The 22906-nt window shown below is 38.2% G+C and overlaps 1 protein-coding gene across 2 annotated transcripts; it reads left to right on the forward strand.

Annotated features, from left to right (window-relative positions):
- The first annotated feature begins 5984 nt into the window (after nucleotides 1–5984).
- On the forward strand, nucleotides 5985–19283 carry SERPINB7 (serpin family B member 7). Of its 2 annotated transcripts, XM_040984760.1 has the most exons (7): nucleotides 5985–6152; nucleotides 7708–7758; nucleotides 8279–8395; nucleotides 12083–12200; nucleotides 13144–13286; nucleotides 14271–14417; nucleotides 18885–19283. In XM_040984760.1, the coding sequence occupies exons 1-7, from the start codon at nucleotides 5985–5987 to the stop codon at nucleotides 19281–19283; spliced, it is 1143 nt and encodes a 380-aa protein (XP_040840694.1). The 2 variants fall into 2 exon arrangements, with proteins under 2 accessions (XP_040840694.1, XP_040840695.1); XM_040984761.1 differs by lacking the exon at nucleotides 7708–7758.
- Nucleotides 19284–22906: the final 3623 nt, after the last annotated feature.

Below are 22906 nucleotides of genomic sequence, written 5' to 3' on the forward strand. Positions count from 1 at the left end.
ACAAAATGCTATTTATAAATTGCAGAAGTGACTCCGTTTCTAACATTGTATGGTGATAATATACAATATAGCATGTAACAATGGCAGAGGTAGTGCAGAGGAGGTTACAAAAAAGAATCAAAAGTGTTGAGGGCCCATCCTTCAACAGAAATCATAGGAGTGATTGTATAGTCCTGCATAAAATGAAGATGTAACTGGTGTGGATTCTTATTTTATAGATGAGATCATGGGAGTACCGAGAAATTAAGGTAGCTGTTCAAGGAGCAGGGCTGCTAGTCAAGTAGCTAAGCTTGGATTTATCACCAGATTTAGCAATGGCTGCTTGATTTCATTCCCTCACTCTGCATGATCGCAGTAGTGAGGAGTCCTTGTGAGACTAAAAGTGTGTGTAACACAGCTCATTGCTTGCAGCACCCACATCCCACTCCCTTCTTTATTTCTCCTGCAGTGGGAATAACTCTCAACTACACTTAATGGCACTGTTTGTCTTTCCTTCTAAGTGCCCAAATAAAATTTATAACACACTCACTTCACTGCCTTGCATGGAAGGTTAATGTAAATCTTCTTTTAAATTTATTTTTATTGGAAAATCAGATTTACAGAGCTAAGGAGATACAGAAAGATCTTCTGCCCACTGGTTCATTCCTTAAGTGGCCTCAATATGCGGAGCTGAGCAAAATGGAAGCCAGGAACAGGAACATCTTCTGGGTCTCAGATGCAGGTACAGGATCTCAAGGCTTTGGGCCGTCCTCTACTGCTTTCCCCAGCCATGCGTGGGGAGCTGGATGGGAAGTAGAGCAACCAGGACACAAACTGGTGTCCATATGGAAACCTAGCCTGGGCAAGGTAAGGAATTAGCCACTGAGCCATTGTGCCAGGCCCTGATACTTCTTGAAAACACTGTTGCCCATCTCATCCCCAGAGAGATAAATAGTAAAGTGCTGCTAGCACAATATTTACATAATTACAGCTGAGCTAAAACATTGTGTTAGGATATATATTTCACAGCATATTTGTTTTGCCTGAGGTTAGAAATGATCAGATTCTCTCATTTAAAGAGAGCACATTTACTTTTTCATGTTCCTATTGTTAGTATATTCCTCTTTTGAAGGAGGTACTTTGATGCATTCAGTATATTCTAGCACATCCATCCTTGTGACAGAATATTCACCTTACAGATCTTCAGTTACTAAAATGCTCAGTTTTAGCACTAACTCATGCTACTGATGGAGGGCAGTGTGAGCAAACGTTTGTAGCAATAATTTGCAAGGTGAGGCAGAACACCAAAACCAACTCTTGCTCCTGGAAGGATCGGTTGTGTTTTCCTCTGTAAGCTAAAATGAAGCATCTCCCCAATTCTTAGCCTGGTCCTTTTTCATAGCTTGCTTTCTTCACGTCTTCTGGACTACGCTGCTGCTTCTCTATGACGGTTAAATGCATGGGCTCCAGGATACAGTCCTTGAAGCCCGAGTCTGCTTATGTAGCTCTTTACATATAAAAATCAGACGGGGAACAGTTGAGCAAGTAATAGCAAAAATTAGTGGTTGAACTTCTACACATAAAAAGTGCCAGTGGTGCACATTGTAGGAATAGCCACACACACCAAACAAAATCACCTCGTGATGTTAAACACAAAATAATATCTATTTTGGATACCTGGAATTGGAGCCACAGCTAACACTCTACAAGATCTGTCAATTTCACTATAAAGGGACTGAACATAATTTCATTTTAATGGCATTATTTAAAACTATTATGGTCATTGCTGAAGGAAACAGGGAGTGTCTGAGTCACAGGCTTTATATTTCAGAGCAATGCAGACTCCTGCAGACTCACCCAACCAGCTGCTAACTCCCTCTATGAAGACAGGAAGGTAAATATTTCTAAAGCCCACAACTTGAAGTCTGGCGAGACACTGAGAGAGACAGGGAAGAGGAGAGGGAGCGAGGGAGAGAGAAGTGAAAAATCCTGGTTGCGTCTCTCTAGCTGAGGTATGAAACTCATCAAACAGTACCATGCTTGCTCTCTGGCATTGCGTTTCTCTTCCTCACTGCTTGCCCGTGGCTGATTTTAAGTGGAGCCATGGAGGAACGACATATACCACGGGGCAGGGGCCAAACCTCCGTCAGAACTTCAGCTTACACCTGGAGTAGAGAAATCAGGATTTTTTCTTAAAATCTAGATTCTATATTTCCAGTGTTCTTATGTAAGTCGTTAAGGGTTGGAATATAATATAATACTTGAGATGAGAGACGAACTTTTAAAATTGTATAGTAAGGTTCTCATCAGATTAGTGATGTATCAACTTTTGAAACCATGTTTCTAAGAGATGGAAAAAATTAAAAAAAAAACTTTTGTAGAGCACTATTTTTAGAGCATTGCTTTGATTTAACGATAAGAATAAAAGCAAGTATATTCAATAATTACTCACTTTTTTCCAACATGTATGTTTTAATTCATTGAATATGAACGCTTTCTTGCTAGTGATATACTGTGAGCTGCAATTCCTTTTCCTTGTACTGTCAAAATTATTCTAAGATAAAGTGGGTTTTTTTAGCATGAAAGGTACACAATTATCTTTCATTATAACAAGTTTAGATCCATAGAATATTTTCATTGTCATTGTGTGTTTTATTAGACGTGTTTTGTCTCTAGTTTTTATGTTTTATTTTAATAATTATTTTCTTCACTTCTTAGAGTTTAAAAATGCTTCAATGAGAAGATTTTTTTTGTGAGATTATTTCGACATAAACACTATTGTCAGTGATAAGAAGGAACAGATAAAACCTTCTCAGCTTGAAATAAACTGCAAAAATTAGACTTCAGAATATCATGGGTTTTAAGATAGGAAGTTTGGTATTTTAAAAGTTGGACGAGTATTTGCTAATTTCTGCTAACTTGAAAACCATAAATTAATTATATAATTGAATATAAATATAACCTATTTTGCAAGGTTCCTAAGAATATAATACGTATTTGGTACAATGAAAAAGTATTCTCATAAGCCAGTGTTTTGTGATTTGAAAATTTTTTTTCATTTCTATCACTGAACAATTGCATAGTGGGTGGCATTACGCGGGTTTATTTAGCAACTTTCATATAGCTTATTTTCCTTTTTTGGAGTTTTTAGTTGATTAATTAGGACATTTGGTATTAGTTGGTATGCTTAAAATTTCCATGAAAGTAATTAAAGGAGAAAAGAAAAATTGCAGTTTTGGTTCCATGGCAATTTTTATTCAAAGATATTGGGCAGAATACTGGGATGTAAAATAATTCATCTTTAAATATAATTATCTATTTGCCAGTGGGATTTTGAATTCTCATTAGATGAGGAAAAAAGCTTACTTTGATTTCTGAAAGCTACAGTGCACCTGCGTGTACAAAGATAATAAAAGCAATTATGTGAAGTGGAACATGTCTTTTGGAGCTTATTTCTAACATGCATTAACATGTCTGTACAGAGTATTTAAGCATATACTATTTAGTGTCATCCATCATTTTCAAAGCTGTGTCCTGAGAATTTATAATTGTTTAGGAATGTTTGGGCTTGTGTTTTTCTGTAAAATTGACGCATGTTTCATTTTATGTATTGAATTGTTGCCTGTTAGTTTTGATCTTATTTCTCCCATGCTTCAAAGTAACAATTATTTTGCAGGTCTACAGTATGATTCAGGTCTCTAAAAGTTGGGGAGCTTAGACTGTCCATTCCACCCACTAAGTTGCCTGAATCCCACTATGTCCAGTCCTGTGTACCCCAATTCTGCTGGGTTTCTTGTAGCTCTCACTAACTCTTTGCCCTGGAATACTTTAGTTTGATAGGAAAGAAGCATAGTTTTTAAACAATAACTTCTAAAACACATAGGCATTATTTCTTGGAGGAAAGGGCTCATGGATGGTGAACAAACTTTACTCTGTTGCTGGGGTATACCTGGGAAATGGGGAATATAACAAATCAGAAAAAACCGAACGATAGTGGCCATGACTTCCTGGCTGAAACACACTCATTGGACTTGGAATTCCAAAGTGAGGAGTGTGGGTTCCTCAGAAAGCTCTTCCTGAAAATGTCCGATTTGTTGTCTTCTGGACAGAGCAGGATTTTGTCACCACAAGGAGGTACTACACGTAGCAGTGTCCATGCTCCGAATGTCTACTTTCAGTCAGGCATTAAACAAAAATCATTGCTTTAAAATTTTCTCTAAACTCAAGCTCACATTTGACAAAATGAAAATGCAAACATTTAATTCAATCTCATTTATAATGTTAAAAGACATTCTTTTGCGATGTAAACCAAGACAACACATTGCAGTTTTAGAACTGTACAACCCAATGAAGACGCATTTAAAAGGAACTCAGGAGAGAAATACCAGAGTGGGTCACTAAGTAATTCCATAGTCGTGACAGCCCTCTACATTTTGAAACAACACCTCAAGAATTCTAAGGCAATCTCATTTGCATCCTTGTCTCTGAATTTTCTGTTATACCACATTTTCTCTAGCATAGGATACAGCTCTGTGTTGGGGGAAAATCGTGTGCATGGTTATGGTATATTTTGTTATGACAACCACAACTTCTGTTCAAAATCAAAACATTATCTTTAAAAAACTGACATGCTTATGGGAACAAAGGTGCATAGAATTTGAAACCAAGATGATCTAAAAAAATCAAGGTTGCGTGATTGCCATAAGAATGTGTACAGAGGGCATAATGAAGAAAAAGGTAACAGAATTATGTGTCAAACCTCCAAATTTTATCACTTTGTTAAATATCATATGGTTTAGAAAACCAGATCTGTAATGCCTTGAAAAAAGTGTCCTTGGAACCACTGTCAGCCTCATCCTGACCTGCTGGCCTGCTGATCTCTTCAGTGTGTTCAGTGTGTTCAGAGACTCTAATTTTGCTCTGTAAAAAAAAAAAAAAAAAAAGAAAAAGAAAAGAAAAGTCTGTCTAATTTTGTGATATTTCAACAGGACTTCTGTCTATTTCAGTTTAGGAATATGGGGTGATTCAGAGCTAGCATTCCCATGGATGTTTTTGTGTGGAATGTAAAAGACATTTAGGGGCAGGCATTTACTGTAGTGGTTGAGGGGCTGCACTGGGTACCTGCATCCTGTACCACAGTGCCTGGGTTCAGATTTTTTTAAAAAGGTTTATTTATTTTATTGGAAAAGCAGACATACAGAGAGGAGGAGAGACAGAGAGGAAGAGCTTCTGTCTTATGATTCACTCCCCAAGTGGCTGCAATGGCCGGTGCTGTGCCAATCTGAAGCCGGGAGCCAGGAACTTCTTTCTGGGTCTCCCATACAGGTACAGGGTCCCAATGCTTTGGGCTGTACTCGACTGCTTTCCCAGGCCACAAGCAGGGAGCTAGTTGGAAAATGGAGCTGCCGGGATTAGAACTGGCGCCCATGTGGGATCCTGGCGTGGGAAGCGACGGCCTTAACCATTACACTGTCACGCTGAGCTCTGGGTTCAAATTTAAGCTTTACTTCTGATTCCACCTTCTTGATAATGTATACCTGGGAGCTGGTCGTTGTGGGTCAATGTGGGAGTCCTGGATTGAGTTCCTGGTTCTTGGTGCCACCCCTTGCAGACATATGAGGAACCAATGGATGGGAGATCTCTCTGTGTCTCAAATAAAAAAATATGCAAAAAACATCTGAGTATAGAGATGCCACATCAAGAAGAATTAAGGATTTGTTTTGAATGGGTGGAAATGGTAAACAAGAGAGTATCAGTGTGAGAGAAATAAGGGTATCAGAGTATGCTCTTATCAGAGTTCAGAATATGACAATGATGCTGGGATGAAGAAGCAAGTTTTTCCTTTTTGTTGTAAGGTATTCAATGATTTAAGGTCGAAAAAACCCAAAAGTTTTGAAGCTTTGAATTGAAAAAAGAAAAAGTCAATAGACAGCATCAGATTCCTAGCAAATGTACCAAAATTGATCTAATTTTCTCATTGTTCCTAGGCTGCACCCTATTTCACAATGGGCTCCCTTGCTGCAGCAAACGCAGAATTTTGCTTCAATCTCTTCAGAGAGATGGATAGCAATCACAGTAATGGAAACGTTTTCTTCTCCTCTCTGAGCCTCTTCACAGCACTGGCACTGGTCCGTCTGGGCGCCCGAGGGGACTGTGCTGCTCAGATTGACCAGGTGACTGTTGATTTTGCAGCTAAGTGGGGAGGAAAGAGGACTGGTCTCCCCAAAAGATCTCAGAGCATTGGTCTTTGTCAATGATGGGAGTCAGGAAGACACAGGTGTTGCCTGTAACACCTGCACACACCGCTCTGCAGGTGTAAAGAAAGCAGGGAGCATGCTGCACCTGTTTTTGAGCTTGACACCCTAGGAGTGCTCCCAGGACCACAGTTTTGATTTTCTGCCTTAGTGTAGTGGTTCTCAGGGAGTGTTTCACAGACCAGTAACTTTGGAGACCTTGTTAGAAATTCAAATACTTGGGAACCACACCAGACATACTCCATCAGAAGCGATGGGCATGGGAACCAGCAGTTTTGGTTGTAATAATCTTTTCTAACGCACACCAACTTTTGCAAAATACTGCCTGAGTAGACATGAGCAAGGCAGAATAGAAAGTCCCAGGGTCTGACGCCTCTTCTTTTAGAGGAAGTTAGAAGCCCCTGGAAGTGTACATCAAGTTAGTATTTCCACAATGACCTGGGCAGCAGATGTTTGGGCAGTGCTGTCAGTAATGACAGTGGGAGTGATTTAAAAACTGTCAGCTGTAATGACATATGCATCCACAGTCAGAAAAATCCTCTCTCCAATAAATAGGGTCTTTTCTAATGAAACTCATGCCTGATACACAAAATGTAGTTTTAAAACTCCAATCAGTACAAATGTCTACCTGAATTAAATTTTAGTGACTCATTTGAGTGTGTATGTCCAAAATAAGCAATGTTAGCAAAAGTTTGAATTTCTGTGCTTTAAGATATTTATTGGGTAAAATAAGACGTGTATTCAAATAATCTTGAGGTTTGCATTATTAGTAACTTGAGGTTCTTACGTGACTGGAGGTGGGTGTGGGAAGACAAAGACATTAGCTGTTCAAATGGTGATGACACAGCACTTCAGTATCTAATTTGGTGGAGCTTAATGCAATTTTATATAAAATTTCAAGAGATTCAGAGATAGTAATTTGTAGGAAATGCTGATAGATCCCATGATTCCTTAATGGCAGAAAATTAAAAGGGAAAATCTGGTGAGTGAAATTTAATGTTCAATGAACACATGAGTTGATGACCTCATTTGTATTGGTCCAAATGTAAAGTTATAGTTGTCAAATCATTTTTAAAGAGACCTAATCATTCTGTAAGTCACAAATCAGTCTACAGGTGCTCTGAGTTGGACCGAGCAGCTGACATTGTCAACGCTGAAACTGTAGAGCTCAGCTTCTTACACCTGTGAAGTTAGGGGCAGTGTATGAAATTACACCAGCTATGTGTGGACTGACCAGTCAAGCATACTTTAGTGAAAGTAATGCCACTATATAACCTGATCAAGGTGAACCCACGAGAAATCAGACATGACAAAGCAATGCATGTTAAAGCTCCTTTTCAGCCTGTTAGAGTCATAGAGAGAATTATCTTTACATTACTAGTGAATTGAGGAAGAAGCACTTGGATTGTTCAAGCCTCCTGGTGTTTCCTAATCTCTGTGGTTCTGATAAGCTCTGCTTGTGTCCCATCTACAGATGCTTCATTTCCACAGCTCCTCAGGACACAGGAACTCCTCCACCAGTCAGGTAAAGACAACTCAGAGAAAAAATACTGACTCATGGAAATATTGACTTATGTTCTCTAGTCTTTCAAGTTCAAAGAACATGCTTCATGTGGCTATTTCATCTAAAATGTTTGATAATATATCTGTTGGTTATTAATTTAATAGTATTCTACTTGTATTGGACATGTTTTTGCCATAGAACTAAACATTTCGATTTTCTCTTGTTATGTTCACAGTTAACCGCATGGATAACGGATAGTCATTTAGAATGAGTACTAGCAAGATTCATTGTCCTTTTAATAATTTTATTCAAAGATTGGTTTTTGAGTAAATAATTTGGTCACAAACACTGAGGAGGAGTGAGACACTGTAGGGAGGGTTAAGGCACTGTACATGGCATTATTTGCTGCCTTTATAGTGCTGGTATTCTTTAGTTTTTTTTTTTTTTGTAGTATCACATGCCTCCTTTATTTTATGTGTAAGTAATACTATATATATCTTTGAAGGCCACAAATAAATTTTTGCATACATTTTTATTACAGCCAGGACTCCAATCTCAACTGAAAAGAGTTCTTGCTGATATAAATGCATCGCACAAGGATTATGAACTAAGCATCGTCAATGGTGTTTTTGCAGAAAAAGTGTTTGATATTCATAGGGTAAGTGAGACTGCCTATATTAGAAGGCTATTTCTACTCTGGACTAGATTGCTGGCCAACCCAACACAAAGCCTTGTGCCATTTTTACCGAACTAGATAGAAAGGTGATCTTTTCCCCTTTGGCTATTAATCATGTTCCCAGGTGTCTTCAACACATCATCACCATTTTCAAATTTAACTTTCCATCCATTGAATCACATATTTGGAGTCCCCTGGCTGATGAGCTCCAAAAGCAGAAGAGAATTTGCCCACACCAAGTGATGTAGAGCTGTAATGGTGGGTGCAATCCTTCCATTTGTAAGAGTATATTGTAGCAGAGGAAAGCATTTATTATGTATCCAGAGTTTGAGGTCTACTGACAGGTCTGCACTCTACCTGGGAGTTCTTCCTTTTCATCACTTTTTTTCTTATCTGTTCTTTTCATCTTTCCAACAGTCACTTTATCTTTTCAGAATGGGAAGCTCAGACCTAACACAGAGGCGGGAAACAGGCTTGCTCGAGCTACTCTCCTTTCCGTATGGTGTTTGTGTTGGAAATGCATTCGTCATTGGGCTAGGCGGCCTGGGATACACTTTCCACACCACACATCATGATTAGTCTGTGCTCTGCAGTGTTTATTGCTAGGAGAACCTGCTGCTGCTCACCTTGTTGCTACTGTTAAGAAAACAGTAACCGTGTTTTCTTCCCCTGAATTCTCCACTCCCTATATAGGAATAAAACTCCACCTCGGTGACATCGCAAGCTAATCATCACCCGCAATTTTTCCAGCTGCTGTCTTACACCCAACCATTATGGCTCCGTCCGTTTGTCACCCACCTGAATTTTTTGCACCTACCCAACACCACTCCCAAATACCTTGGTAGCCTGTCAATTATGAAGCATTAGCTTGCTTTCTATTTTTGAATCTTTCCAAGAGAGTTATTTACAAAGGAATTCCTATTTATTTCTCTTGCTTTCATAACTTCTCCTCTGGCTGCTTCATCTTAGGGGTCTTTGCTTTTATTTTTCCCTTCAAACATGTGTAAAATTTGAGTGTTCTTTGGGATTTTGACTCAGTCATTTGCCATTTTCTATATGGGAGAATTGAACTCCTAGGAGAGCTTACAGTCTGTGACAGCATCCACTGTGTCTGGGTCTCTAGAGCTGCAGGATGAGTCATACCTCCCAACTTAGCTTTAGCCTCAGCTTCACACTTGCCGTTGAAAGTGCTCAAGTGGACATGTGCAGGTTCCTCCACACAGCGCTTCTCTAGACCCTGGGGCTTCTCTGTGTCTCAGTTAGTCATCAGCTATCTTTGACTTCTCTTACAACACTCAGAGTTCAGCAATGAGGAAGACCTGTTAGATCCTCCTTTTATTTAAAAAGAAAGTATTTTGAAACACTTTCATGCTTACATAAAAGTTGGAAATATTGTAGGAATAACTTTTTCCCTGAAGAAATTAAGAGGGAATGTAGACATGTGCCTTGAGAGAAATGGAAGTAGAAAAATGTTGCACACACTTATGAGATGCAGCAAAGAAAGAAGCTGTAGGAAAGTTTATAGAAGAAACTCCCTTTGCAACAAAAAGAAGGAAGTATGGATGCTTGGTCCAGTGGTCAAGACACCTTCTAGCTGTATCCAAACTATCATTGAATTTATATTGAGAAAGACACATATTGGAAGTAGACACAAAAAATGAAAAATATCCTGTGTTCAAAGGCTAGAAGAATTAGTACTGTTAAAATGTTAAAATGTTAAAATGTGAACTACAGATTCAATAAAATCCTAATTGAAATTTCAATGTCATTTTTCACATAAATAGAATAATCCTAAAGTTCATGTGGGGTCATAAAATACCACCAAGAGTCAAAATAATCTTGAGCCCCCCAAAAGACATCAGATTAATCTCACATTAATCTACAAAGTTGCAGTAAGTCAAACAGTATTAGCTAAAACCTACGGATAAGCCAGTCCAGAAATAAATTTGTACATTTATAATTAATTTCTAAAATATTTATTTGAGAGGTTGGGTTGCAGAGGAAAATGCAGAAACGGAGGGAGAGAGAGAGAACACAAGAGAAAATCTTGCATCATCAGCTGCTTCACTTCTCAGATGGCCACAGTGGCCATGAATGTGCCAGGCTTAGCCCAGGAGCCTGTACGTCCCCTGGGATAGAATTGGGCCATCTTCCACTGCTTTCTCAGATGCACTAGTGCAGAGTGGGATTGGAAGTGTAACAACATTCAAGACTTAAATTGGTGGTCAGATGGAGTGTCAGTGTCACGGGCAGAGGCTTAATCCCCTATGCCACATTTTTTGACAATGTTTCCAAGAACACACAGTGAGGAAATGACAGTATATTCAATAAATGACATGGGGAGAACTGGCCAGCCAAATGCAGAGAAATGAAATTAAGCTCCTTTTTCATACTAGGCACAAAGAGTCAAGTTGACATATATTAAAGACTTAGACTGCATTCCCAAGGTAAATGGATGGAGATGGAAGGATGGATAAATGGATAGGAGATGAAGGCATATTGGAAAAGTTTCAATCGGACCAGATCATGATACATAGGATATGACCTGAAAGTCACCAACAGAAATAAAACTAGACAAGTGGGATTACATAAAGTTAAAAAGCTTCTTTCATGACAAAATGAAGTAGTCAACAGAAAGAGATCACCTCTGGAATGGTAAAATATTTGCTGATCATGTATATGATAAGGAATGAATATTCAAAATCCGTAAGAAACTTAAAGAAAAAAAAAACTTCATGGCAAGAAAACAAGCAAATAAAAGTTAGGCAAAGGATTTGAAGAGCCCTTTCTTAAATACACAGATTACCAATAATATGAAATTATGGCTCATTTGACTAACTGTTAAGGAAACAAAAATTTAAAACTAGAGAGAAATATTACCTCACACATACTAGAAAGAGTATTATGGATGTTTTGAGTCTCATCCTGAAGGTATACAGCAAATAATCAGACAGTTCTTGTCATCAGAATTGAAAATTCTATTAAATTTACCAGGATAACCTCTGACAATATATGGTTTGCAAAATTTCTTTTGTATTGAAATTATGAAAGCCTTTTCTGTAAAACTTAAGTGTGTATTTTTTGCACAGCTGGTGTGATAATAAGTTAGATAACTTTTATTTAAAGTTTATTTTTAGTAAAATCATTATTATGTAAAAGATAAGGCTTGGGGCTAGAAATAAAATAATGAGAATGCATAAATGAGCTTGACTTCACAGAATTTACTGTCTTATGAAGGGCTCTTAAGGAAAATGTGTTACAATAACAGTTGTAAAGAAAAATGAAGATAAACCGACTGAAGACATGGAGAAATATGTGGAAGGAATCTATCAAGTAGAGTCACAAGTGCTTGGAACCAGAAAATAAGACATAACTGTGGGAAATAAGACACATACAGGCAGATTTAGTGCCCAAAGACCTTAATAAGAGGAGACGAACTAAGTGCAAGAGTGTGAGGGAGGAAATGGCTTGAAGTGATATGCCAGCTGGGGAGCAATAGACTTGAGTAAGCTAGGTTTGTGGGCTTGGACTTTACCTGAAGTGCAACAAGTAACAGAGGATTTCCAGCAGGAAGAGAGTGGGACAAGGAAGGGAGACAGGGAGGTAAAGACAAAATCATGGCTGGATGGTGATGATCCGTAAATGCAACAATTGTGCTCTTATTCCTAGAATTACATGGAGTGTGCCAAAAAACTGTACAATGCCAAAGTGGAACGAGTAGACTTTACAAATGATATAGAAGATACCAGATATAAAATTAATAAATGGATTGAAAATGAGACAAATGGTGAGTGCAATACTATAGTTTTGTAAAATATTTGCCAATTACAGATGAATTCTGAGAAATTCAACTTTAACATTGGTGCTGTTTGTACATATAATCCTAAGTAATGATTGCTAGTTTTAAAATTGATTTAGTATTTGTTTTCAATGTGATTTGTTGAGCAGTCCTCGTAATTTGAATTAAGTGTCAGAAATTCCATGTTTATGTGATCTCATATTATCAAATAATAACTGATACAAATGGGTAGTGTTAGGATCATTTCATAAATTAGCAATATGTTGAGTGTTTACTGAATTAGCTTCAATCTCTTACCCTTCTTGATGGCTTACACAACACTGTTTTCGATTACCACAATGTAACATTTCATTCTGTAGGTGTGTTGTTAGTCTGTTGTAGCCAATATCCTGGTTGTTGACTTCTCAATGCTGCACTGTGAGCCCAATGATGACATGAGCTATGTCTTTCATTGCTGTAATTGAACATGGCATGGCAATTCAGAGAAAGGTTCATTAATAAAAGAGGCGATTGCTCTTTCAAACGACTAGAGGAAAATTACACTTGGAGTGTTGTAGTGACTGGCTATGGCCTGGGCAATGAGGTAAAGACACTTTTGTGTCCGTGAGGTCTGACTCTGGGGGAGGTCTTGCTGGTTGTACTGTGTCATGTGTGTGTTGCCCATTCCCTCTATGCCTTAGCATCTTCAACAGGAGAAGAGGCTACAGAAGAGCCTACCTTGTTGGGATTTTGTGAGGATTAAACAAAATATTACTGTCAAAGTATTTAAGCAATACTGGGTACATAAACACTAACTAGTTATCACTCATATCTTAATTTTTATTACAAGTATTGCATGGTAAGAAAACGTCATCAATGAATGGTTTCTAAGATATTCTTAATTTTTTTCTTTAAAAAAAATGAACATTTTTTCCACTTAATTGTTCTGAAGGCAAAATCAAGAGTGTGTTTTCTGATGGTAGCATAAGCTCATCCGCCGTCATGGTGCTTGTGAATGCCGTGTACTTCAAAGGCAAGTGGGAATCCGCCTTCACCAAGAGGGAAACACTCCATTGCCGTTTCAGATCTCCCACGGTATGGAATCTCCTACTTAATTTAGCAAGTTTTTTCCCAAGAGTATTCCTTTGCAAGTAATGAAAGTACTTACATAACTAAATGCTGGATTCATCACTTTTAAACCCAATTATTCTCATGTGTTTTTCTCACATTGATTCACATTTTCAGTTGCTTGATAAAGCATACTTTTCATTTTTCTGCTAATACAATTTGTTAAGCACAACCAAAACTGTCCCATAAACATTTAAAAAATATCTTCAAAATGTAAAGAAATACAGAAGTTAGAGACCTATAAAAAGAAAACATGACAACAATGTGTTTTTAATGTTTTCTGATTTTAATTGTGGGATCTACAGTTGGGAATGACTTATTACCAATATTTTTTTTCTGAAGTAAAGCCAGGATACGCTTTTCCTTTACTGGTGAAATAGATACGTTTGGTAATGTTACATCCTTCCAAATATAAATTGTATCTCTTCATCTGAATATATTTTTTTGTGAAACATTATGATCTTCACAGAATAAAATTTTTAGCCAGTTTCGAAGTTTACTAATTATATTCCTGATAGGAGATAAAGTCTATAGATTCATTTTCCAGTTTAATGCTGTTTAATGATTATAAATACTTTACTATACAAATTGTTTCCATTAAACATTAAGCACGAAGTAATGTTCCAAGTGCTAGATACACTAATGTATCTAATCCATACAGTGACCCTGCAGAAAAAAGACTCTTGTCATCTACTGACGAGGTTGCGGAGACAGAATGGCGAACTCACTTAACAGAGATCACACAGTTAGGAAACGCAATCAGCAATACTTAAGATTTGTGTTTTTACCACTGAGATGCACACCAATGCATACAATATTGAATCACTTCAAAAAATCTGCAGAACTGATTGAGCAAAAGCATGTTGACCAAGTATGATATTTATATATGTCCAGGAAAAATAGGTAAAATGAAATGGGATAATGAGTAACGTTTTGCAACTTGACTTTCAGTGTTGGGGGAAATCAGTGGCCATGATGCATCAAGAGCGGCGGTTCAACCTATCTTCCATTCAGTACCCACCCATGCAGGTTCTTGAGCTCAGATACCATGGGGGCATAAGCATGTACATTTTGCTGCCTCAGAGTGACCTGTCACAAGTAAGTTATTGTTGTCATCTTCCCCACTGGGGAAGAAAAAGAATTTTAGAATACTGTTGATTGTATTTTCATCCACTAATTTTAGAATTTCAACTTTTGGGATATTAGAATCATATCCATTTATTCATTTACTTGATAGATATTTAAGAAGTATCTATTATCTTAGGCATCATTACAAATATGAGGTTGTCTTATTTCAGTTTAGCATAAGTTTCGTCCAGTGGCAGAAAGTTGAGCCCTCTGAACTCTCAGCTACTGGGTTCAGAAGGCACAAGTTTAGGTCTTTATGCTTTACAATGACAACAGCCCTGTGTGTGTTGCTGAAATCTTGATAGACTTAAGCATCATGATATGATGCAGTCTTGGATTCGTAAGAATAAAAGCACGTGGTCCCAGGGTGTACTTCTAGTTAGATAATTTCCAGTGTTTTAGGGGGAGGAGCAGATGAGCACAATGTAGAGTTAATGCCAGCCAAACGCATCCATACTAACACAGGTTCTGATCTTTCAGTCTCTCCTCCTTGTCTCCTTCTGGACTTGACTCTAAGTCTCTTGTCTGCAATCCAGAGGCATAGATATATTCTAACTTCTATATTACTCTGATAATAAGAAATGACAGACACTGTCTGTTCAGCCCTGCTACATGCTTGCTTTCATGCTCTGTGGTTCACTAATTGGATCCTTTTATTATTATTATCATTTCATTTTATGACACAGTTTCATAGGCTCTGGGATTCCTCCAATCCCTCCAAAAAGCCCTCCCCCCATATCAAATTCCTCCATATTGTTACAGTAGTGCAGTTCATAACCAGTCCATGATTCCTTCATTGTGGGTATGGACCATGCAGAGTCCAGCATCTTATTGTCCAGATAAATTCAACAGTTTCATTCGGAGACCATCCCTGGTTTGAAAGTAGAGCTGGCAGAATCTCATCCCCTCCAATGAAACACCACAACACAAATTCAACTGCAGGAAGAAACATGGAAATTTACAAATCATGAAGTTAATTAACATGGTATTGAGAGACCAAAATGTTAGAAAATGCAAGTTCTTAACCACATCCTGTAACTACTTCATTGACATCTCAATTTTAGTATATACCAAACTGGCTGCTATAGACCTTAAAATGGTTATAGGGTACTATTCAGCTATCTCATGTCTATTTTCATTTTTTTATTTAGCAGCTTATAGTATTCAAGAGTAATTTTTACTGAACTTCGCGAATTTTAGGATAGTCCAAACAGGCTTATAACTCTAATAAGCCATATGTTAACGACTGAAGAGCAGAAGAGTTCTAGGAGGGGTATGCAGAGAAATCTTCAATACCTTAGTGAGGAGTAACTAATCTTTGTGTTCTACGTAGTAAGGTATATGGTAGTCCAAGCTGACTTTTCCCTGTCTATTCTAAGCTTTTCTTATTGGTCTCTGTCTATCTGATCTAATTTTGGGGGCTGTGGAGTAACCCTGATGTCCATTGCAAGAGAGGGTGGAGAGCCAAAGTTGGAACTAAGTAAGGACCAGAGAAAGCCACTATCCCGAGTCCTGATGGAAGTTTACTGTTGCTCTGTTTCTAAGGACTGCTCAGGGCTCCTGGCTTTGTTCCGATGACATTCAATCTTGTGAGGAAGGATCTGTGTTTCTTCCATCCCATGTGGGAGATCCAATAGGGAATGGTTGACCTCAGAGTTCTCGGCCTACAAGGGCATTGCAATTCTTTGTGATCTTCTTGGCAGTTGGGATGTAGTTCTTGGTGTGCATACCGATAATTCTTGATGAGGTACTGTCTTCCTGTTCCACTCTGGGTTCCCCTCCTGCTCTGTGCATATGACCTCCTGTTAAGAGGCTGTCTAATGCAGATTTGAGTCGGCTGTCTGTAAGTTACCTGTTACAATCTTGATAGATCATACTTAACATCTTCCTCACACACTCTAAAAAGGTGAAAGATTTCTCTGCTCTCTCGAGCCATTGTGGAATAACATAGGGTATTAAAAGCATATCAAGTTTTTCAGTTCTTTGATGTAGTTCATAAGCAGTCTGTCATTGATTATTGGTTCATTGGTTACATCACAATATCTTATTGCATGTGATGCAGGCTGTTTGCGGTTGTAATATGTTACAATTTATAGGTACTATTTTTTGGATTGAAATCATTTCATCTTAAATTAAGACAAACATGTGGTATCTAACTTTTTTTGGGATTGGCTCATTTCCCTTAGCATAATGGTTTCCAATTGGGCCCACTTGGCCATGAAGAAATGCATTTTGATTTTTTTTCAATAGTTTAGTAGTATTCCACGGAGTAGGTGAACTATAGCTTTCTTATCCAGTATTCTGTTGAAGGGCATTTCGGCTGCTTCCAAGTTTTTGCACACTGATTGGATCCTTACCACAACCATATGACATATGGAAGGGAGCCTCATGGAATTTGCTAATTAGATATGTATTTGTGTGTGTATCCTTAAGTATCTCAACCACATGGAAAAGTCACAAAAACACTTTTAAATTTTTTGCTGTGTTTTGATTTGGAAAATCATGCATAAGTATTATCAGATAATCAGAAAGTGGAAAGAATATGTAGAAATTGATCTTTCTATTATCCAGAGACATTAATTTTATCTTTCTTAAGGTTTATTTTTCTTAAATTAAAAAAATCTATTTATTTATTTGAAAGGAAAATTTACACACACACACACACACACACACACACACACACACACACACACACACACAGATTCACTCCTGAAATGGAGATAATGGCTAAGTTTGGGCCAGACTGAATCCAGGAGTAAGGAACCTCTTCCAGGTCACCCATGTGGGTGCAGGCCCCAAAACATGGACCACATCCTCTATTACTTTCCCAGGCCTGTTAGCAGGGAATGTATAGAAGTACAACCGGGGCTTGAACTGGTGCCATATAGGATGCTGGAATCATAGGCAATGGCTCCATCCTTTATGCCACAATGCTGACCCCTTTTCTATGGCTTAAAAACATAACTTTCAAGCTTTGAAAATACAGTTTCTTCATTTTGGAGGGTGTGGATCAAACTAACTTATTTAAGCATATAATGATTTTAATCTTCAGACTTTTTAAATATAAGCAGGAAAGAGAAATGTCACAGGGTTGGCGCTGTTAAGGTGTGACAATATGCAATATTTATATTAACTGAACCAATAATTAGAGAACTTCTATAGTAATCAAATTTAGTAATATCAATTATTCTAGCCTAAACAATGTACATTAATAGAAAAAGGATGCCAGATCAAGCAGACAGCAGAGAGGTCAAAGGTAGACTTGTCCTTGTCTGCATTTTCTTCTCCATAACAGTTTTTTTTCTAACAATGTGTGACTCAGACTAATATAAACCTGCCTGTTATAATCTTAAATATAACTGATTGCAAATCTCAACATAATTAAATATAATCTCAAATATGTTTCTAACTCTTTAAGCATAATAATGAGGAACTTGGTTCTTCAGTGGGCTAAACTGAAAAAAAAATCCAATTCTGAATAAAAAAGTTAACAGATTAACTGAAAAGTTATGCAGAGAGTTTTGAAATCTGGCTAAATTCGATTATATAGATTATTTCCTTGATAAGAATATAGGTAAAATTTAATATCTTTGGAAAGATGTGCTAGAATTTCAACGAACTAGGGCTTGAAAAGACATATTCATATACAATATTTATAACATTATAATATTTATGAACGGTCTTTAATAAAAGCGCTTTCAGTCTAAATCTGATGACTCTGTTCAGTTCTCAGTATACAGAAGTTGGTGAACACAGTCCGTGATTTGTTTTGGATCTATAAGGTGCTGGAGAGCTTCCTTCTCTTAACCATGTAACTAATAGGATTTTCTATGTACCCCGTACTTCTTTCATCTTCTTGTTTCCCCCCACTACATAATCACATCAGTTCAGATGCAAGTTATCTAGAGGGTAGCTGATGGACTAGGAGGTGTTGATCCCTCAAGCTCTCAGGGCCAAAGCTTGTGGTCCTAATATTAGGGTTTCCTGGAGCTCCACTAGTTTACTCCTGCAAGCCAGGCAGACATAGTTATTTTTAAGTCTCCCATGATGAGAGGATGAATAGAAAAGTCTGATTAATATTACAAATGAACACCTTACTTTCAACAATGATTTCAGGTCCCCGTATTCCTTTACTGGCCAGTGCTCCATTCTGGCTATGTCAGCTCATATGTAAACAGAGAGCAGAAACGTCCTGCAGTGTAAGGTATGCCCTGTCACAGAAGAACAAATGAAACATGGGATGTGTTAAGAAAGTGTTTGATCTACTCATTTATATCATTTTCCATTTCAGAGTCTCAGAGGGCCCATTTACACAAAGTTAAATAAAAAAATTCCACGACAGACAGGCAGCTCTGGAACACCCCATGTCCTTGCAGTTTTTGTTTCATCTGATTCTGAACTGTATGATTTTAAGTCATTTTGAAATTATTTCTGCAGATTGAAAACAACCTATCCTTTCGGAATCTAATGGAGTGGACCAATCCAAAAAGAATGAAATCTCAGTATGTTGAGGTGTTTCTGCCGCAGTTCAAAATAGAGAAGGATTATGAAATCAAAGAACACCTGAGAGCCCTGGGGCTGAATGACATCTTTGATGAATCAAGAGCTGACCTCTCCGGGATAGCCTCCGGAGGCCGCCTCTACATATCGAAGCTGATGCATAAATCGTTCATAGAGGTTTCCGAGGAGGGCACCGAGGCTACGGCCGCCACGGGAAACGACATCGTTGAGAAGCAGCTCCCCGACTCCACAGTGTTTAGAGCTGATCACCCATTCCTGTTTGTTATCCGGAAGGATGACATCATCTTATTTAGTGGCAAAGTCTCTTGCCCTTGAACATCCAATTTGTTTCTGTTAGTAGTTGCTGCCACATCAAAGAGACATTGCAAGGGAGTAGATTTTACTGGAAGCATGTGGTGTTGCTTTGGAGTTTAATTCTTCCTGACACTGGCCAGCAAGTGACACTGGTGTTTTGACCCTTCCCAAACACTTGGTTGATTCTGTTAATCTCTCTTAGCATTTTCACCACCGTGTGTGTTTCACCCATTTCTGATTTCATTGTCTTTCCCTACACAACCGTCCATATCATTCTCCCCCATGACCCACCTGCAGCTATGGAGAGGGCTCCCTGGTCATGTGAATGTAGACACAGTTCTAGGAATCTTTTTGGATAGCAGCACTTAGCACAGATATTTAGTTTCCTTGCAAACAATGTAAGAAGCAAGATCATCTGTTTCCTAGGGATAGAAATAGGCTCAGATGACTTAAGAAAACATGACAGTTTTGTTTAAAAATTTAATTTTAAATCAGTGTATAGCTAGATGTGTAAAAGGATAGATTTGGAAATGAGGATGCACTAAAATATTACATTCATAATTTCAAGTTGACATCTTTCGGGCTTTTCTTGATAAGAAGTAATATGTACATAGTTTTCAATCATTAAGCACCTTTTAACTGTTGGAAGCTGTTATTTACAGTATATTATCTCATATGCTGTGTGGATTACAAGTTTTTTTTCCCTATTTATCAAAATAAATAATTACAACATGCTTGTATATGTGTTTGTTCTACTCTGACCAATTATGAGATTAAGAGCCCTTCACTCTCCAAGCCAGGCAACGTAACAATGAAAGAAAGAAAGAAGAGAAAAGAAGCAAGCAAGCAAGAAAGAAATAGAAGTAAGTCTAATTGGCTTCAATATTGTTCATTTTCTAGGTGGGAGCCATTTTTACAGATGCTTATGTGGGCTGTTGAGAAAATTTAAATACTAGGATTTAAATTCAGAAGTGTATATATACATGTGTATATTTGCAATAAGTTAAAAGTAAATTTACAAATTTCGCTTGAGAAGGAGTGATGCAAGCCAGGAACAGGCCATGACACAACATGAGGATGTTTAGCTCTCTCTCTCGGCAGGTGTCTGATTTAGAATAAATGGTATAGAATCTATTAACATCATATGATGGGTAAATAGGACATAATTTGAAAGTTGAGAACATTCCCAGGTCAAAATAATTTCAATACAAATATGCAACAGCTAAGGTAAATATTTTGGGGAGCTTTATTAGAACTGACATGCAACTGTATGGTTTTGGGGAGGAACCTGTATTTTTTATTACATTTCTCATAATTAGTGTAACATTCAGAGCATGGAAGCCAGGAGCAAGCATTCTGATGGAGTGACACACGCAGGCTGTGCAATCACACACAAGGCCACTTTTCCTTGTGGCCTTTCCATGTGAGCCAAGCTGGGACTCTGATATATTGAGGTTGAGGTATGCTTCAGAGACAGCACGAATTTGAGGGCTGTAAGGCAATAGCTTCTGTCTTGTTCCCCCCAAGTTGCTATAACAAATGGTCATAGGCAGGGTGATCATAAATACTACAAGTTTCAATCACTCGCTCCCTCTTTTTTTCTCCCTTCCTTTGCCCTCCTGTTATAGACCATTCGACTTAGATTATATCTGGGAGCTGAGATACACTGGGATCTCCAAGTATTTGGCTTCTGTGCAGTGTGAAGAGCGTGCCTGGTCTTCACACATGTGGCAATGTTTCTGGTCCCTGAGGAATGTCAGCCCGCCAGCCAAATTACCTAGGTGGTTCTTCTCTGTAGGAATTCTTCAGGCTGTTTTATTGGAACCACACCTCTAGACTGGGGACGTTGCTGGCTGCCGGGCTTGTAATTGTTGGCAAAGCATCAAATACATTCAATCTTTCAGAAGAAAGGATTACAACTTTCCTATTAATATCCGTCTCTAAACCCAGCTACTACAAGTTTCCTTTTCATGAGTTCTTTCAGGAAGCCTATCATGAAGAACCTCACACCCCTTCTGTAACAAGCAGGATGAACATGTTCCTGAAGCTTTTTGCTTTCCTAGACCGAGGTGCTCAGTTTCCATAATAGGAGAGGAGGGGACAATCACTGTAATCTCCATATCTTCATGGAAACCCTCAAAGGTTGACAATGCAGTCACCAAAGACACAGGTTTCCATCCTGTTCTATACAAAACCCACACAAGGCCAGGGATAGAATAAGACCAGCAATGCTCCCAAGGGTGCAAAATTAAGGGAGGCACTAACTCTCAGAGGATGACTTTGGATTTGTGTGATCCTGAGATCAACTGCCTCTTTCAACTGTACACAAAGGTGGCTCACTGTTATTCAGGTCCTGTGAGTAGCGACTTGAGCCTGCAGAGTGAGTGTACCCTTAGATTGCATGCCAATGGTCCTCTGTTGTCTTGATCTCAGCAATAACTCCAAGAGGCAAGAAACTTCACTATGATTCTTCAAACTAGCCCACATTTCTACAGAAGTTGTGCTCCCATCACCTGATTCCACCTGGTATCTACATCTCGGTCTGGGAACAGCCAGAAGCAGAAATACTGATGATTCTGAGTTGTTGGCTAGCCTTATTGCTCTGATTTTATTGTTTTTCTTCCCAAATTGAGGTCTCATGATCATCCAACAGCCATGTATCATCTATTTAGTAGGTACTGGTTAACACCTTCTTTTTCAGAAGGAACTGGAAAAATGCATTTTAGAAAAATGAAAACAAAGCAATGATTTTCATGTTGAATGAGGTTGTCTTAAGGCTTTTTTTTGTAACCTAAGAGTAATCTTTGGGCCTGGTGTGATTGCTTGATTGGTTAATCTTCTACCTTACAAATGCTGGGATCCAATATGGGCACCAGTTTTGTTCCGGCTGCTCCGCTTTTCATCCAGCTCCCTGTTAGTGGCCTGGGAAAGCAGTGAGAGATCACCCATTGACTTGGGATCCTGAACCCATGTGAGAGACTCAGAGGAAGCTCCTGGCTGTTGGCTTCAGCTTGGCTGAGCTGCTGCTACTGTGGCCACTTGGGGTGTGAACTGTAGATGGAAAATCTTTCTCTTTGTCGCTCCTTCTCTTTGTAAATATGGCTTTCCAATAAAAATTAAAAATACATCTGAAAAAAAGGTGATCTTCAAAATTTTTACATGTTATATTATGTCTGGCCTTAAGTAGGCAAGTTGATTTCCAGGTTCTTATCCTAGCTACATATTTAATGAAGATCAGATATGATTTATAATGTATTTATTTGTTGTCGAATCTTTGTTTTGAATTATCTGCAGTGCTTTATCCTACGTCAAAAATAGACTATTTTTAGCGATGTTTTGTGCAATTTAAGATGACAAAATATAGCTAAGTAATTTTAAAAGGTTGTGGTTAGAACTCAGCTTAAATATTTGTTATGCAAAGTATATATTACAAACTGGAAGTAAGCCCACTAATATGAAACAAGTTTAATGGACAATTCCACAAGCCACAGGCAGGCCATTCCTAAAGGTGCTTGATCTCCTGAGGACGCACAGCAGAACTGGAACACAAACTACACAGGGTAAAAAGCAAGTTTCACATTTGGTTTTTCTACTGCTCTCCATTTCCCCAACTATTTTTAGTGCCCAGAAAAATCATAAATACT

The sequence above is a fragment of the Ochotona curzoniae genome, unplaced genomic scaffold, assembly GCF_017591425.1.
Source record: "Ochotona curzoniae isolate NIBS_2020 unplaced genomic scaffold, NIBS_Ocur_1.0 contig_43, whole genome shotgun sequence".
Taxonomy (NCBI): Eukaryota; Metazoa; Chordata; class Mammalia; order Lagomorpha; family Ochotonidae; genus Ochotona; species Ochotona curzoniae.